This window comes from Fopius arisanus, unplaced genomic scaffold (genome assembly GCF_000806365.1).
Source record: "Fopius arisanus strain USDA-PBARC FA_bdor unplaced genomic scaffold, ASM80636v1 scaffold00025, whole genome shotgun sequence".
Taxonomy (NCBI): domain Eukaryota; kingdom Metazoa; phylum Arthropoda; class Insecta; order Hymenoptera; family Braconidae; genus Fopius; species Fopius arisanus.
This window is the reverse complement of record NW_011887764.1, coordinates 823267-837158: the sequence shown is the minus strand read 5'-3', so window position 1 is coordinate 837158 and position 13892 is coordinate 823267. Positions and strand designations below refer to the sequence as shown.

The following is a 13892-nucleotide window of genomic DNA, read 5'->3' as shown; positions in this document are numbered from 1 at the left end:
AGACAGTGCTCCAAGAATTCATGTAATTATAAAGGAATATTGAAAGATGAAATTCTAGAAATTTCTATTAGTATAGAATATATATTATTTACAAAATGGGAAGATGATTGAAAAAACTACTGAATGAAATTTGATTTATTTTATCCCTATTGGAAATGGGAGATATAAATAATACTATAAAGCCGTGGATTAAACTTAAATTCTTTATTCTTAATAATGGCACGAGGAAGAAACGTCTGTACTCTACGGAAATCTCCAGGAGACTAAAAACTAGTCACAAAGATGAGAAACAAATTCGTCACCTAATGAATGAACCCTCTGTTCTTTCTTCCTCAGAAATCATTGTTAATGTTTATGTAGCCTCTCAAGTGACTTTCAGTCAACATCCATATCGATTCATTTTTGTAACAGTCACTTAAAGAATAAACTAAACTCAATAATCCAACAATCCCCTCACTATTGAAGCGATGATTTTAGGAAAATTCGAGATTATAAATGGTGATTCGTGGGATCATTACGTCACGGGGTTATCTGAGTTCCCTCCCGGAAAATGTACACTGAATTTTTCCCCGTTTTAGCTTCTAAGATTGTCTTGAAATTTCTAGAAAAACTGAAAATTCTTGATATTTTTCCACTTAATTTGAATTCAGCATAATTTTGTCAGAGAATTAATCAATTTTTTTCAGTTGTGGATAGCGGGATTAAATCGGGGTAAACAGGATGAAATGGATTGAAGCTGACAATGAGTGTCATTGTTTTGGGGATATCGCGTGCCTCGAGCAATCAGAGATATCGAGTTCGCGCATAATATCCGCTGATAACATTGAGGTGATTATGAGCAACGATAACGCTCTCAGAAGTGCCCAACGTAATTACATAATTACATAGGACCAATTATTGTTTATTGATTCGTCCCATTATAAATACGGCGTAGTATTTTGTTGCGATACATCGACTCCGCATTCCTCAACCGGAAAATACACTAAATATTGATTGCTTAATAGAATTAATAATTCAAAGTCAAACGTGGCTAACCACTCGAAATTTTGTATATTTTCATTTAGCCCATAAAACCAGGAAAGACTAATTTGAATTGATGAATTTATTTCGAACTAATTTAACTTTGCTGCGCTCGGAAAACCAATTAGTGTCGAAAATTAATAAATCCTCCTTTAAATCGAATAGAACAATAAAACCACTCGCTCCGAACCGAAACTCGCTCCGAGCCTAAAATAACATGTCACCATAGCGAAATGCTATTTATCATCAAAATGAAAATAATATCGAACCTGGAGCCTGCAGCGAGCAAAACCACCAATAACACCCTCGTGAGCATCATTTTCACAAAAATTCGTGTTGCACGATAATCCCAAGGGCGTAGTCCTCATATTTCGCTATAATATTCACTAGCACACTCCATTCCCGTAGTATCAATCACTGAAATCTCCCCAACAAACAATACCTCCGAGCACTGTATCCTGAATACTTCGTTAAAAAATATCTCGATATCCACTTCACACAGCACAGACCACCTTAATCCTCCCGGGAAATATTGCACCACAGATCTATCACGATTGAAACTTAAAAGAAATTGCACCGCCGTACGTTCCTAAGTAACCAATAATCAACATCTAACAATAATATCCAAAAAATTATTATCACAGCAGGATTGGAGTGATAACTCCACTCACTCCCCTATGGAACCACTCGAGTCAACAAATGTCAGGATAAACTGGGTCCACTACTGTCACGTACCCAACAGATATAAAAATCGCCGCATCGTTTGACAAATCATCGATAAAATCAGTTAAATTAGAGAAGATGTAAGAAATGGTGAGACCCGGGAAATCCACAATCCAATATTATCCCCCAGAATCTCCCTTTCTCTCTGTTCCTCTTGCGATGGCGTCCCGTCGCGGACATGCGACGGAGATGCTTATAGTAGTTCTATCTCGAGGCAACCTAAACTCGCTCAAATTGCCTTTATCCTGTGTTACGACGAATCAACGTGGTATCCATGACGGGGATAGACCCATCGAGTGAGGGATCGTCGTTGCAGGCGTTGCCAAATGTCGATTTAGTCCTCACTTCCATTCACATTGCAATCAAACATTCCACAACCGCCGAAGACGATGGACCACTCCAAAACACACCCCACTCTCTCCTCTAATCTCTCGATTTTTATCCTCAATCAATACAGTTCTAGTCACTATCAAAACTAATTATACACTGTTCTAAAACGTTATGAAGAGTGATGGAGATTTATAAAAGTTATTACAAAATCCTCGGGGTTGAAAATCACTGGTTTATGCACTGGTTGACACTGCAAAGCCTTCACTGGAATTTTTCTTTTCATTCGTTCACTTACGCTGAATTAGATGCACGATGATCATTGGTTAATTGGCTTTTTAGGCGGTTGTTTTTTTTCAATGATTTTTAATGAAATTAGCGGGATGAGCGGTACAGAAGTACTGAGCGCTTTGACGCCTGGAGAGCAACTGAGGTGCACGTTCCCGCGCGCACCGCCGAGGGGGCGCAACGGCGCTTCGGAAGTCTTCGGCTCGGCATCGGCTAGGGCCCAATCCCCACCCCAACCATCACACGGGATGGGAATTCCAGTCGAGAGTTGTTGTCTTTCTCGCACCATGGGATTATTTTTATTTTTATTTTTTTTATGGGTTTAGTTCTGTCTCACTCGGTTACTCCGGGGCTCTGCCTCCCTCGCACTTGACAGAGCTGAGGGTTTCTTCCGCTCGGGACTTAACTATTGGTTCCATCATTGTATCGGTTTTAAAACTGCCCGCAGTATTCTTCCTGCGTCTTTTTATATTCGGCTCTTGCAACAATCTTTAAGGTTCATGCAGGGAGAAATTTTTTTTTTATGAACTTGAAAGACTCGTAGCAATTGAATTTGGAACGACTTATCGGTTATTGATATCACTATTTTGTCAGGGTGACGGTGTTTTACTTGAACTCTTGAATAATTTTCAGGGAATTTTCTGGAAGAGGACCTTTTGTTTATTTTAATAATATTCCTCGGAAATTTTACGAATGTTCTGGATTTTCGTGACTGAAATATAAGACTTTCCCGACTTGAATGAATTTTCTAACGAATAAAAAGTCCCGGAAATTTCAGTGGAAAATTCCTAACAATTTGAAAATGCTGTGAGGTTTGACTTTTTAAAATCGATTGGTGCTCATAGAATTCATCCAAGATGGAGCAGAAGCGCTGAACTCAGAAAATCGATAATATTTTATACAATGGAGATTTAAAAAAAAAACCCCGATTTAAATTCAGGGGTAAAAATGTGGGGTTTAATTTTCACTTGTTTGTCTCGGGGAGAGGGAGAGAGAGCCCGGAGGGGAAGCGGTTCGGGGGTTTAGGGGAAACAGCAACAATAGACAGATTTCATTCTCCGTTGGTTGGATGTACTGCAGCTCTATTCACCCCTAACCTGAGCCAACCCCCATGGGCTAACCCAACCCTCGATGTTTCTCATGATTCCCTTTTTCCCGAGTGAACGGAAATAACTGTATCTCAAAATAAAAGTCCGGTAGGGGCGACAGCAGTAAAATTAAATAACCGTATTATTTTCATTGTTTTCAAGTATTTTTCTATACCCCCCCACCCCCTTATTTGGTCACCAAAAATCATCATCTCCATTATTTCATTTTTCCTCGCACTGAGAAAAATTTATACTTGAAATTCCTCTCACATTGCGTAAACAACATGATAAATCTAGTATAAATTTCAAATTTTATTCTTCAAATTTATCTTCATGTGGTCGACCCCAATTTCAAATCCGTTCCCCTCCCACAAAAAAATATATATACCGCCTAATTACGTCTATTTTTCAAAATGATGAAGAATGCATAAGAAAAATAGATGAAATTAATGTTTTATATATTTTTTAATGTAAATTGGAAAATATATAAGGAGATATAAATATTTTCGTGGGGAAAACAAGCAAGTCAATGTTTTGAGACCATGACCACTTACAAATAGTGAGGACGAGACATGTTTATGAGGGCTCAGAGTCAGACCGAGTGATTCACGTTCTTCCGATGATGATCGAAGGTGGGATGGGGCAGGGGGGCAGGGGGGGCAGGAGGGCCCGGTCCCGGCGAAATATATCAGTCCGAGTCTGGGGGAACTAGTCCCTCCCCTGCAGGTTTTAGATATTCAACTCACAAAACTTTTAACTTGGTAACATTTGTCGACACACGTGTGTATATATGTGTGCGTTGGGGGTCCCCTCAGGGACGACGCGCGTTCGGGCGCATAAAGGGAAGTTTTTCCCCCCTCGTGCCCCTCGGGGGTTGCCCCTTCCCCTCTCAACGATCAAATATATCCCAATACCTCTGAACTGAAATACGAGACTAGTTTTCCTTCCGGTATTTCTCACTGAGAAATATTTATCTTCAATTTTCCCTGTCACCATTTTTTCCTAACAACGCAAATTTTTTTAGAAAATCCTTGAATTTTCTAGAAAAATGTGAAATCTTGCAAAATCTCTGTAAACGCAATTACGGGATGCCGTGAATTTTGAAGAAACAATACCCGCCACAATGGAATGGAAAAAAAAATTCCCACGGGTCAAAATGGCTGTCCCTGTGAATTTTCCTGGGATTAAATGAGCGATCGATCGAAACGATTTAATTATTGCCAATCGTTTTGATTCCATACACCCTTTTTTCGAATACCGGTACATAATTAATTATTGTCCCTCTAGGGCTAATTAATTAGGCACGCGATTGACCATCGGCCTAACCCTATGCCAATTAAGACCTCAGTCCTAAGCATTAATGCCTCCCGAGGCGCGAGCGACCTGTTGGTTTATTCCTTTTCTAGGCTATCCCCTTTGTCTGTTATCCTCTCTTGTACCCAATGGCTTTGTGTATCGTTTCTCTTGCTTCATTCGTTTGATTCTTTTCTGTACCTGCGTGCGAACGATCGTGCCTCGTATGTACATCCCCTCCACGAGGTGGTGTAAATTCTCCAACTCCAAGGATCGATTTAGCATCTCTCGCTTTGCCTGATACTTTTCCTCCACCAAATAAACAACCGACCAGTAGAGTTCCAATTGACATAAATTTCTATTTTTACTCAAATCCACCGGCAAAAAAGCGCCGACTCAAGTCGCTCTCAGTTTATCTCAAAGAGAAATCAATTTGATTAAATTCGAAAAAAGTGTAAATTCGTTTTTTATTACAAATTCATTCCATGAACATTTGTAACATCAACGCTGTAGAGTGAATTGAATTAAATGTTAGTTATTTGACTGCAATAAATAGTAATGACTGTATCTTTACGGTATCATTTGAACGAAATTGATTAGCGCACTAGACCGATGTTTAGCAATCGTCCCTCACCGAGAATAAATGAAACACCTGAAATAATGAGTGGAGATACTCGATGATAATCTAGCGGGCGTGGATAATCGATGATCGCGATCTAATTATTGGAAGGGCGTGTCAATAATCGGGTTCGTCAATGATCTCGAAACGATTTTATCACTTCTTTCTTCACCGCCAATGTCCATCCCACATCGAAAGATGACTCACACCATCGGAATTGCACTCGGTGCCGATTAATTACAACATTGTGAACCAAGTCGACGATAAATAATGAGTTACGGCGGATTTATATCCCTAATCTCGGATATTTGAAGGCGTCAAACACGTTTGTATCGCATTAGAATCCGTCCTTCGTGGGAATGAGTAATAATTTCATTTCACCTTGTTTTGGAATTTATGGGGGTTAGGCAATTTATGGGACCATTATGTCGACTACAGTTGTTTTTTCATTTTCATAAATCATTATTCAACGGAATTATTCGCACATTGTGGAATTGACGCTTCACAACCCGGAAATTGTTGGTATCGTGAAAAAGAGGAAATACCCAGTGAAATGGCAAATACCCTCGTTACGACTATGACAATGACTGACGTAATGATTATCGGGTCGCTTCAATTCACGCAATTACGGTGGGAAAAGTCGACAGTTCACAGTTCCATCGCGCGTTAATCCCAAACACTTCTTCAACGTCTCTATTTCACCCAATTACCACATAAAACTGTGAAAAATGTGCTCTAATGTCCGGAATGCATAATTCCACCACTCTATAAAAACTCTACTGCTATATATTTAAATTTTCCTCAATTCCCAGTTCACCTTGATGTTATAGTAAAAATGATCTTTCCTAGCACACATTATCCACTAAAATATTCCCATTTTAACTTCGATCATGTTTTTTTTATTATAAATTTTTCCATAAGAATTTCTATGTGCGAATTTCACTTGCTGATCTTACGAATTTCAATCCAATTTTTTGCACCAAAATGGGAATTAATTTCCTGTAAATTCTTTGTGTTTAGAAAGATCGAAGGCAATTTTTTATCATTCTAAAAAAAATTATTGAAATTTTTTTACAAGTGATAAGTAATTTTTTTCCGAGCATCAGGATTTTTTTTCTCTCTGCGAATAGAGTATTGCGATATATCACCAATTAAAATAAAAAAGTTCATTCTGTCGTACTTTTAACGCGTTCTCGACTCTTAATATCCTTTACAACCCCCCCTCCCCCCTGCCCCTCTGAGCACTTAATTTTTCCAGTGGAACGTGAAAACTCCACCGCAGACACGCGTGACTCAAGATGCAAAGTAGAACGGAATTGCGTGATTATGTTGTACATGCGTGAGACGGTGGAAAAATTCATTCCCAGCATAGTTAACACATATTTTAATGCATTTTCCGGATGAAATAGTCTATTAAGTGAATAAACTACATGAGACAATATTGCGGCATGATTGCAAGTACAAATGGCCTCGATATGTCCCCCTCAGAAAAATCGATGAGCAATCAGTGGGTCGAGGGGCCCTTAATGTATTCTCATTCCAAAATGTTTTCATCGAGAAATTTTGATGGGCTCATCGTCCAGCTGATGAGTACACTCAACTCCTGGATCCAATCTCCCTTACCCTCGGTATTTCATCTCGAGCCTTTCTCGTATCCCTCCCCCCCCTCGATTCAACGTCAATTAAACGTGGCCCGGGGTCTCTCAAACGGGTGTGCATTAATTTTTAGCGTTGGATACCGCTAATGACAAAACTGGTCGCTGGACTTTTCCGTTCGGGTCACTAATTACGATACGTAATGGTGGCGACTCGCTTGAAACGGGAGGAAACGAATTATATAGGGAGGAGAGATTTTTTTTTTTTGCAGAAAAAATGGCGGAAAAATTATGGGACATTTTTGTACACTGTTAAATTACTCGCGATATTTTTAGGAGTTGAGAGAAATTGGAGAAAAAAATCGAAGTGTTGAATTAGAGATATGAGAAAATTGAAGAATATTGGAGGGAAGGGTAATCGGCAATTGATGACTGAAACTCTTATGATGGGGAATGAATCAATTTTTTATAATGAAAAATGACGAAATAACTAGTCCAGGTTGAACGAACCTTTTGAAAGTCGTATTCTCATGCAAATTCACCTTTCGCGTTATTTCATAAGTCGAGAATAATAATTAACTGTCTTGAGCTACATTATGTACCCGAAATACAAATGAGGTGATTAAAGTAGTGACTCGCTCCATGAAAATCGAGGTTCAAAAGCATTTTCCCGTCCTCTTATTTTTTTTAATGTTTCAACTTTCAAAATTTTTTTTTAATGCAAATTTATCTAGCAAAATTTCAAATGAGAAATTTGAAATTCTCCGCACGTACTTGAGTAACTGTAGCACTCATTATTAATCTCATGCACATAGGAATAATTGATTGTTTACAATTTTTCAGCGACTAATTTTCCAAAAATCAGACTAACAATCCTAAATATTTGATTTAAATTTCCGGGAACCTATCGATTTCTAGATGAAAAGCAATTCGGGTAAATAATTATATCAAAACTATAATTAAATTCTCAAAAAGATCGAATGGATGATTACTAACAAATGAGGATCAATCTCTGATGATTAAAACGCCATTTTCTCTGGGTAATTTGGAAAACTTGGGGAAAAGGTAATACTTTAATTGGAGATGGAAATGTGCGACTCATTTGGCGACACATGTACGTATTCGTGGGAGCACTATTGGAGATAGCTTCCCGGGCGCCTGATTGGCAACCACGTGAGTGCAATTGCTCAGGATACAGGCCATGATCCAGCGTGTAACCTATCAAGACCGGCGAGTAAAATCGAGTTGAGGTCTCAATGGTTGTCGAGCTGAGGTCGCTCGTTGATCTCAACCTATAACTATTTAATAATATGGTGGCGCGTCCACCTGGAGCCCGACACCAAGTATGCCACATCGAGATCTCTATTAAGTCTGCGGTATGCTGTAGGCACCCCCTCGTCCGCCAACCAATTGATGAGCCGTCGGAATGGCATCAATTCCGGGGGATTAACTCGGGGAAAACTCGAGAGGAACTCCAATTATTGGATAGATGACATTTCTCTACCTGATATTTATTATCTGGATAATATTATCCATCAGGTTTGATAAGTGACGGTTAAGTGCTGTTTTTTTGGCTTTTTTTATACACCAGAAATCTATGTGTGGAGTATTCAATTACAGGTAATCGGTAATTACTGTCATTACCGAGCCCTTTCAATCTCATTTCCACTTTTTACACATTCCAGCGCAGAGGAAAAGTATCACTTACTGGACGAAAAAATCCCTTAATTATCTTTTCCCTTATTTAAATGAGTGAGTTGTTATTCAATTTAGATCATGACTTGGGGATTGATTGAATGAATTTAAGTGAGCATTACTATCACCTAGAACATCAATTTTATTTTAAGGAAAAAAATCGTTGAAGTGAGTGAAAAGCGAATCTATTTTTAGAAGTAGAACAGGGATTCTTTTATCTCTGCGTTGGAATTATGTGCAATTTACGATGAACCGTGTGATGTCTCATCAAATTGAATTTTGTCATTCGTCCTGTTCGTTCACTTGCCCGTGATCAATCGGTAATTGGTCCCGGCAAAATCAACGACACTCCCGCATTAACGCAAATGAAAAAAAGGAACACTACTCCGCCTTTCTCCAACTTCTTCACGAAGCCATCCTGAGCCTCCTTTCTACACTTGTGGGCCCCTTTATCTAAGAGGGGCCGTATAAGACCGGACTATTACTGCGCACCGAGTCTATCATCTGTGGCGATCGTGAAGACGCGCACATGCCCCCGGAACGTACGGTTTAGGTAATCATTGCGAGCAAAAAGAATAGTTGCAAACGAGAAAAAACAAGAGGGTATAGACTAAAGTAAAATAACTATGGGTTGTAAATCTAATCGAAGCCATATTCGGTCACCAGGACCCGAGCATGCGGAAGGGAATGTCCTTCAATATTTCAGTTAACGACTGTGAAGAGCTATTAATCTAATAAGCGGTGTGAAAAGAAATTCGATCTTATGCGATGGTTTTCTACTTTCTTTCTTATGAATGAATCGATGTTGTTCTGGTGCAAGTCGCCGACAAATAAAAAGGTTTTTACCATTCGACCATTCGACCCCGATCTACACGGTTGGAAAATTACACTCGAAATTTTTAACAACTGCAATCATGCCAAACTTTTGGCTGACGAATCTATTAATTGCGTGACTATCCTGGTAATTCTCAATTTTCAGATCTCTATGACATTAAAAATCCGAGAAAATGCTAAAAATTCAGGAAATAATTTCCCTGAATTTTTAATTTGTTAAAAATGAGCATGAAAATCTACACTTTTATTGACGAATCAATTATGATTTAAAAGAAAAATTCAATTTTCGCGAATTTCAAAAATAAATGAGAAATTTAGAAACCATTTCTTATTCACATTGAAGTTAAACTCACGTAATTGAAAATTCACATGGCTTTCTGTCTGAAATTCCGAGAAATTTTTACCAGTATGTCTCGATTTCTGAGATAAGCTCTAAAACAGAATTTGAAGTGAACCCAAACATTCTAATCCGTTTACTGTACTATTAATTACGTTCTAACGAATATCCACGGAGTATAACGGAATCCACGGAGTACGGAGGAAAGTGTGTGGGAACTTTGTTGTCGATCGAAATGATAGCGAAAAAGAAAGTGGTTACAAAAATTTCGCTCTCGGCATCAATTCCAGAGATATACCCCAAAAACTGAGCAACTTATCAGCTTCAATTGAAAATCATGCTAAAACTGAATGATTACTTACTTATATGATCCATGCGTATTGTGACAGCTCCCATGAACACAAGGATCCCGTTCACACTCGTTAATATCATCAGCACAATTTAGCCCAGTAAATCCAGGTGCACATGTACACCTATAAGTATCATCAAGTGACTGGCATACAGCGACATTTCTGCATGGCGAAGAGGCACAGTGATCCTGCCTCTCGCAGTGTTCACCTGAAATACCGAGAATACCTCTTTAATCGTCTAGTTTTTTTTTTACCGCACCCTCCCCTCGCCCCTCAATCATCAATTTTTTCATCAAAAATGTTCAATGGAACTCCCTGATTAGTCCAACTAATTACAAAACGGCCTAAGCTCCTGCATTCTCCTACGAGGGGCCCAAAGGATCCGCCGCATTGCTCAGCAATTACCTCCAACAACAAGCGGTAAACATAGTGCCTAGATTTATTCGTCAAGAACGCGTGCCCCGCTCAGCTCAGAAAACCATCGAAAACGGTGTTATTAAGACTCGACCAAAAAGGATAAAACAAAAAAGAAAAAAAAAACGTAAAAGCATGGACGTTTGAGTTTTCTCACGCAACAGTATGAGCCGGTGCTGTATTAAATGACTCGAACAATTTTTCTGACCGAGATCCGGTCACACCTCGTTGACTCTATGATAGAACTTAGCACATATTGGATGGATAATTATACAAATGAGAGAGTTGCATTTGTAATAACGGAACTTCAGAAAATCGCGCAATTCCCTTGCTACTTTTGCCTTGAATTAGCCTACGCAAATAGCCGGGACGATGAATAAGGTCGTTGATTATTACATATAGCTCTTTTTTTTTAACATTGATTGCCATCATTCGCATTTTCATACGTCATTATTTATTACTTTTATTTTCAGCAACAAGGTCTCAAGGGACAATTCATTGGCATGAGTCAGCTTGAGATCTCGATTGCCTAGAATAACGTCGATGATTGGGGGGGGGGCATTGATCTGATATTGTACTCACCCGTAAAGCCAGTTGCGCATGTACAGGTGTACTCGAAGAGGGATTTTAATAGGCATGTTGCACCATTTTGGCAGGGCAATGAGTCGCAGGCGTTGGCTATTGGAATTTCACAGAGTGATGCACTGTAGCCGACTGGACAGACACAGGTGAATGATGGAGTTCCTCCCCATGGGTCTTCTTTAACTATGCATGACCCACCATTTTGACAACGGGGCCCTTTGTGACAGGGGTTCAAGTGTTGGCAGTATTCCCCAACGTATTTTGATGTGCAGCTGAAATCAGATTGAAGATTCGTTATTAATTGTGGACAGTCTTACATGTTAATAATTTATAGATTGATTCACTATGCATACACAAAGGTTTCAATATCGAAGTAATAGTTTAAACAAAATGAAAGGAACTTTAGTAAAACGCACTTGCGAGGAGATTAGAAAATAAAATATCAGATAAATCTCTAGAGAATTACAGGTATTTGCGATTGGTGTAATGCCTTCGGATTACAATTTAAAATGATCTCAGATGATTCTTGAGAACAGAATTGGTTTAGTTATGATGCAGGACATGAATACATGATGTCAAATTAAATTAAATGGCATAATTGAATTGATGGATGCAGTGAGCGAGCGTTTCCAAAGAAACACAAGAAATGTAAAAGTAGCCATCACCTCGAATGGCGTAATTACTTCCTCAAAAAGCTCAAACAGACGAAAAAAAGATTAAACAGTAGAACCTAACGAAGTGAATGCTTTCCACCCCACAATTTATTTTATTGCGAGCATTAAAATAGACTAATCAATACTCCACTTGAATTCCACATTTGTAAGTACAAGCATAAAGCAGAGATGAAAAACTATTGGAATTTCTCTCTGTGCCGAGTCTCATAAACCTTGTAATCGATGCGATGATTTTATGTAGATTGGAAGTTGTTAAAATTTCTCTCCACTCTTCTTCAATTACATCCGAACAAAGTCAACTATTTCGAGGGGAGAAACGGCAAGCATAAAGCTCGAGAATATACATTTTTCTTTCTATGATGTTTCCTGTTTGACTGTTTTTCGCTATTTCTAATGTGGAGAACTGAGGAAATTGCCATGTCTGGGTGTTGTGCATCACAATGTCCAAACCAGGAAGAAAATCGACACGCATATGTTTGTCAGATGTACAAGGCGTAGATGCGTACGTAACCAGGAGTACACCGCGTCCACGTATCAATCACGATTCACCTGGCAATAAAGTTCTACTCCGGGTGCTAGCCACCGGCGGCGGCTCAGCAAAAACATTGAAAATTTCCATTATGTACGAACCAAGTGGTATATACGAGGCGAGTGCGGTTTTTATCATGGATTTACCTCATGTTCGCGAGTTCAGGATAGGGGGGTGAAGAACAGCTAGCCACAAATAGGCTTCTTCATTTTGACTATATATGGAAAACGCCTAATCGACGAATTTTCACGGTCTCAGGGTTGAAAATAAATCAACTTTTCATTGAGCCTTCGTGGGGCTTTTTTATTATTTTCATATTTTGTATTAAATCGACTTTTTGCTCATGGAAAAATTGAATATTCGAACAAAATCACTTTCCTCGCCTCAAAGCCATAGATTATGAGCTACTGGGGCGAGCGCGAATTTTTATTTATTTCAACTTTTTCGACCTGTTTAAAGATTTTATTATCATTTACTGGATATTATAGGAAATTCAATGACGAGTTAATGGAAAAATTCAATTTTTGGGAAAAGTCATTTTCCTACCCCAAAAGATATGAAAAACGTGAATTTTATATTTTTCCTATCTCTGAAGATTTCATTACCATCTACTACACGCGAATATATGTGCAATCAACGGTAGTTCGATTTAAAATGCTCATTAATTTTCATTAAAATAGAAATGCAGAATCAAGTCACCTCTTTGAAAAAATAAATACTCTTTTTTTCGAGGCGATCCTCGAAACTCGCACATCCTTAATTGCTCACACGCTTGCATGCGATCAAAGTACCATCTCATCTCAGCAACATTTCAATGCAAATAACCACCGATACTGACTCCGAGGATCATGCATATTATAATCCAACATACCCCATCCACCGGGCTCCCCTGATTACGATACAATTGTCTAAAATAAACGAAAACAAAATGCAAAGACCGCTTCGAAAACCCATCAACTAAATCATAAATATCATTTCGTTTTCGTTTAGTGTTGATAAAAATTGAAACGGAAATAACTCCTAATGTATACGATAATCCGCATAAACTCGGTGCTGAGTTGATTGAAGTAACTCGGATGGGCGTTGTCCTCTGGAAATTTATGCTCCTCTGGACGGAGGCAACTGGAGACAAAGGATGGAGGAAATTCAATGTGGGAGGCTAGTCGAGAGAATTCAATGGAAATAACTTCACCGAGTCACTATCTGTCCCGGCAAATAGATAAGGGAGACAGTTCCTTTGGAATTATTTATCGCGTACTATCCCTCATCCGACAACACGGAAGCCAATATCCTTTTATCCTCCTGTTTTCTTCTTTCAATTGCGCGTTATGTCGGACTTTTAATTGGGGACTTCACATTGACGGGGAATTTTCATACCCTGGTACCTAGGGATTGCCTCACGTCGGAGGTCTCCCTGCTTATCTGATAAAGAGATCCTTCTGGTTATTTGAGACGAGGCGAAGTTATCAAAGGAGTGCCGCAATATGTTGGTCATTCGGTCTTGAGATTTTCCAGTATGTCGAT

General features: G+C 38.9%; 1 protein-coding gene across 3 annotated transcripts in view; it reads right to left on the bottom strand.

The window, feature by feature from the left end:
* The window catches only part of N (neurogenic locus Notch protein), a 120771-nt gene that overhangs the window by 63562 nt on the left and 43317 nt on the right, over positions 1-13892 (bottom strand). Inside the window, exons 3-4 of one of the 3 annotated variants that reach the window (XM_011301941.1) lie at positions 11166-11437; positions 10182-10377 (exon numbers count right to left, since the gene is read on the bottom strand). In XM_011301941.1, the coding sequence (XP_011300243.1) occupies positions 10182-10377; positions 11166-11437 (468 nt within the window). Of the gene's footprint in view, positions 1-302; positions 410-1289; positions 2478-10181; positions 10378-11165; positions 11438-13892 lie in introns of those variants that run through there. The other 2 variants (XM_011301942.1, XM_011301943.1) reach the window with 2 other exon arrangements.